This window comes from Nanorana parkeri, unplaced genomic scaffold (genome assembly GCF_000935625.1).
Source record: "Nanorana parkeri isolate BGI_ZX_2015 unplaced genomic scaffold, ASM93562v1 scaffold1036, whole genome shotgun sequence".
In the NCBI taxonomy this organism is placed as follows: domain Eukaryota; kingdom Metazoa; phylum Chordata; class Amphibia; order Anura; family Dicroglossidae; genus Nanorana; species Nanorana parkeri.
Genome location: NW_017307304.1, coordinates 17,248 through 22,521, shown reverse-complemented (window position 1 = coordinate 22,521; position 5,274 = coordinate 17,248). Strand labels below are relative to the sequence as shown.

The 5,274-nt window shown below is 38.1% G+C and overlaps 1 protein-coding gene across 1 annotated transcript in view; it reads right to left on the bottom strand.

Annotated features, from left to right (window-relative positions):
* LOC108795995 (contactin-associated protein-like 4) overlaps positions 1–5,274 on the bottom strand; it is a 282,214-nt gene that overhangs the window by 270,291 nt on the left and 6,649 nt on the right. Inside the window, exons 2-4 of the mRNA XM_018567358.1 lie at positions 4,889–4,937; positions 1,799–2,032; positions 461–566 (exon numbers count right to left, since the gene is read on the bottom strand). Of these exons, the coding sequence (XP_018422860.1) occupies positions 461–566; positions 1,799–2,032; positions 4,889–4,937 (389 nt within the window). The remainder of the gene's footprint in view (positions 1–460; positions 567–1,798; positions 2,033–4,888; positions 4,938–5,274) is intronic.

Below are 5,274 nucleotides of genomic sequence, written 5' to 3'. Positions count from 1 at the left end.
GTGGCCGCCGGAGGCAGCGGTGGCGGGGCTTGCCGGTGACCGAGCAGGAAGCTGGGCCTGGCAGTGGTGAAGGCTGACAGCGGATCGGGGCTGACAGGTAAGAGGTGTGCAGGAGTGTGACCAGCCCACCTGAGACCCTGTAGAGCCCACCATAGAGAGTATTTTTGTTTGTGTCTCCCATTGAAATAGTTTCCTGTCCTGACAGGATGTGAGTGGAAATCTCTCCAATAGGCACATAGATGGCAATGATAGAAAAAAGAAAAAAAAAAGTCAGCAGCTCTAACCTTTTCACACTGGTCAACTAAATGAAATAAAATGTTTTGGCTAGAGCTTGGCTTTAAATACTAAAAATATACTATTAAAGCTTATCTCCAGGTAACAAAATACCCTTGCAGTGGGAGATACAAGGACTAACTGCTCATTTTTGTATAGGGGACCTTTATAAAGGACTTTTACTTACCTGACTCCTGGTCCGCGAGCGATCGATGCTCATTTCTACAGTTCGTGGACTGTCCCACAGCCTCCTCACATATAATGCATGACTCCTGCAATCGTAGTCTTGGAGTCTGCAAGAGCAGGGATCAGGTAAGTGATAGTCCTTTACTCAGGTCTCCTAGACAAAAAAATGAGCAGTTAACCCTTGCAATGCAAGGGCAGACTCACTGCACAGGTATTTTTTTTTTTTTAAAGGAACTTTCCCAGTTCACATTTCTAGTATTTGCTTTAGAGCCTCTACTCACATGGATTGAAGCATCAGAGCCCACATATCACAACTGTATATGTAATAGATATATACTAATCAGCCACAATTATAGGTATGTGAAAAATCCAACAGCTATGTGAACATTTGTTTCATGTATTTTCTTCTTTTTTATTGTTTCCCTTTATTTCTAACTGGAGGTTTGTGCTGGCAGTTGAGGGTAATTTAACTGAGGTGCATCCTGGAGGACGGACGGTGGTTGGTACGTCTCCGGTGCCTGACACAGGTCAACAATATGCAATATGATATTAAGAATGCAGATTTGAATTAATACGGAAGTGTTTTGCCTTAGAGGGTTTCCCCATATGGTCAATATACATTATGATATGTTACACATATGCCTGAGGTTTTCAAGACAAAAACATTGGGCTAATTATAAAGAGGCAATTTCTTTTGCTCACTTTTTGTTGAAAGCAGCAGAGAAGAGAGAATGAAAGACTATATGGCATGCTTAAATGTGAATTTCAGGCTTGGAGTATTTTGCATACTTAATTAATCAATAGTGCAGCGCTATGAGCCTCACAGTGTCTTTTAACAGAAACCAGTATGTATGGAAAAAGCAATTAATCCGCAAATGTATAATAAAACAATAAAAATATATATAAAATTGTATGGGATGTGTTGCTGTCTTCTTTATACAGTGTGTCAATATGTGTAAACACTATGTAGAAGTGAGAGAAGAGGATAGTATACTGTGTGAACTGTGTGCTTAAACTGAATGTATAAACGTATAATGGATGTGAATCCACCCACAACCCTTTACACAGTGCAACCAGGTAAATACATAAATATCAAAACGTTAGTGTTGGGAAATAAAGTGTAATATATTATATATAATATATAAACGATGTATAATATAAAGTTAATAACAAAAATTGATATAGATGAACATGAAAATGTCCGATATTGTCCTAATCCTGGAGAGACATATTTTAAACTGATGGGGAACCCGGGGGATGTATCTCGGTTGGAGGTGCCGAGGTGAGTTGTTTATCAGAAGAAGAGAAGTTCCCTGTAGGGAATGCACTCACCAGATACCTGGAAAAACAAAAGCCGTCTTTTTTTCCCGGGAAGGAGAAGGAGGTCAATATTCCATCCGCCTCTACAGATAAGATGTTGCGGTCTTCTCCCAGTCTTGGTGTATCAGCAAAGGAACCGTCTACCACCATAGCAAAGGAACCGTATCCACGGCTAAGGTAATGGTTCCTTTGCTGATACACCAAGTAGACATTAGCCATGAGAAAAATGGGAGTTTCACTTGGGCTAGCAACTCTGTGAATTGAAATTAACAGCTTAATGTCTTAAAGCAGAACTCTGGGTAAAAATTTTTAAGTGGGGCTACCCCCGAACTACAAGGGTTAACTGCCCGTTGTGGTCTAGGGAAGAAAATAAAAAAACTTATACTCACCCGATCCTCAGACCTGGCTTGCTCTTAGAGGGTTATTTACAAACGTGTGCAGAGTTTGGAGAAGGCTGGAGTAATGAACAATCTAGGACAACATAGCTGAACTGGAAAGTTTCCACATCAGCTATTTTGGCCTAGATTGTTCACTTCTACTGCCTTCTCCAAACCCTTCACCCTTTTGTGAATAACCCTGTCAGACTGTTTCCTGGAGAACCAAAGAGTTAATGCATAGAAGCCTGTTAATGCAGGAGTCCTAAATGTAAATATATACTCATATATATTTATCTAATGGAAACAGTAACTTACAAATAGCACTAACAATACAGATTAATAATATTGCTCATTAGCCGTATTTGATAAAAATGTCCAATTATAGGCATAGGCTTATGTTTCAGTAGGCTTATACAATTTCTACATTTCAGCCAGTGAGTTTGATATTTTTGCTTTAAATCAAAATCAGATTGTTCTTTTAAGTTTGCCTTTTATTGCTTCAATTTTTACACCGCTCAACATAATCAAGAACAGCATAGATGTCGTTCAAGCAGCCATGGGTATGACATTTACAACAGTTGGTAAAGATTTAAATGTATTATATTATACTGAGCTGTCACCATCTACTCTTGGATGTAAAGGGCACTAAATATTAGCAAGCAGTCATAAAAGTCCCAGATATTTTATCAATTTAATGAACAATATTAGCATTACTAGCTTTGTGTGAAATTTTAAACTTTCTACTCTGTGAGTTAAACTTGAAATAAAACCACAGTTGTATAGGCTTACTTTTATTTTTATTGAATGTATCTACAAAAGGGGTAAAGATATAAATGCTTGGTGCGTAGCTGTGGTAACACTTTATTGTAAATATTCCAGCCTGGCTAAGACTGGTTTATTGTTGACAAGCCATTCTGATACATACAATAAAAGACTTGTCACCATGTCTTTAGAAAAACTCTGTTCTCTTGGATCCTATGTGTGTGCCTCCCATACTTGCCTCCATGAATGTAAATAATGCTGGAGCTTTAATTCCTCTGTGGTTATTTATAAAAGGACATGATAAACCCTGTTTACCAAGATTTTTTTTAAAAATAATAAAAAGAATGAAATAGACCAGGAGTTTCTAAATATTTTAATCTGAGAACCCCTGTATGAAAATTGTTACTGTACTGGACCCAAGAAGATAATTTTTATCAACATGTCATAAAAGCCATACAAAGACAAATACCAACAGCTAAATAATAAAAAAACACACACTAATAGAAATGAATGTAGCTCTGTGTTCAAAATACATCATGGGGGCAAGGAACCACTGCAGAATATTGCCTAAACTGGTGGTATGACTAGCTACCCAAAGCTGCCAACAGAATAATGCCTAAACTGCACTAGCTACCCACAGATACTGCCCTTCACCCCAAGTCAGCCTCAACCCTTCGATAGTTGAAATATTGTTTTTTTAAAGCTTTCTGGCTTGTTATTAAAGACTTCCTTGGATGCTATGGTTGTTTTGTTACAAAATGCCTTTTTAGCTTATTACATTTAAGGATTTCATTAATATGAACTTCCCCACATAGAACAGATTGTGGGTGCAAGCCAAGAGAAATCAAATCTTTCTTTTAGTACTGTAGTAGACATTATTTCCAACTAGTGCTGGGTCTCTTCACTTCATTATCTAGTCTAGTTTAATTGCCTCTGCCCCTTCGCCTCTCGTGCGCTCATGTGTCTGCACTGTCATAGTGTGCAATCACTTGTGGCTGATATGTTGATTTTGTGCTTGGACACAAAGTCAATTGGTGAACCATTCCAGTATGTCCATGGCCCTTTTTGCTTCCGGACCCATATTTATGAAACACTGAAATATAGAAAAAACAATAGTATAAAAGCTAATAATAGTTTTATACTAAAACTTTTTTTAACTATTGGCTATCCATGCTGGACCACTGACTAGAGGTGTCCCTATATGTGCTTCAGGTGCTAGCCTGCCCTGTTGCACATGTCATGTCCGAGAGGGCCAGTATTCAGATGGGACCCATCGTACTCCTGACCGGATTGTACTCATATGTCTGAGAGGGCCTTCACCTCAATGGAGGGAATTTGTGACTGAAAACCTTTAACCTTTGGTAAAGGTGTGTGGTATTTTAGGTGCATGGTCTTTTTTACAAAAAAATTCTGGGTGGTGTTTAAATGATGCAGTATGGTTCTGGGATAATGTAGGTAGCTCCTGAGCAGACTGTCTGATGTAGTCTAATTAACACAACAGAGATATTTTACAGACCCATTCCACAGCATGTGAGCGCTTTTACAAAGCAATTTCAAAAGGAGAACCCAGGCAGGTTTCTAAGTAAGAAATCAAAATTCAAGTGTAAATGGCTTTTGTTTGGCATTTTCAAAGGTAGAGCCCAGGCAGCTTGTGATGATAACTAAAGATGAAAGCGTATTGTGCAAGCTATGACTAGTGGTCCAGACTTGACACCCAATAGTGATTCATATGGTTTTGGCACATATTTTCATTTGCAGATGTAGAAACTTCTCAACTCCTAATACTTGCGTGTGCATAAACGCTGCCTCCTGCCTAGTAAGTACACAGTATTAATTAACTTGTACTAGGCCCCATTTTGAACAGAATCCCCAACAGAAATTAAAAATATAGAATTCAACAACACAGTGTCATTTATGTGCAGAAAAAGCCACCCAGACTATTGTAGTATATGTGCACAGTCCTAACGCACTTGGATGGAGATCCCTTTTGAGCAGGACCCCCAACATCCATATTAAAATCTAGAAATAAACATTACAGTATAAAATACAGAAGAAAAAATAACCCCAAAATATTGTTGTGCCTATGTTTTTAGTCATAAATGTCATGTACTGAGCCCTATTTTAAAAAGGCCCCCAACATCTATTGTAAAATTTAGAAATCAACATTACAGTGTAATTTATTCCTAGAAAAAATACCTCCCAAAAATGTAGTATCTATGTTTTTGTACAAATGTATTTGCACTAGGCCCCAACTTGGACAGGACCCCCAACAACCATTTTTAAAGTGACACTAAACTCCGGAGTTAAGTCTTAAAAATGCATTTAAGGTAACATTAAATTATATCACCCCTCCCCC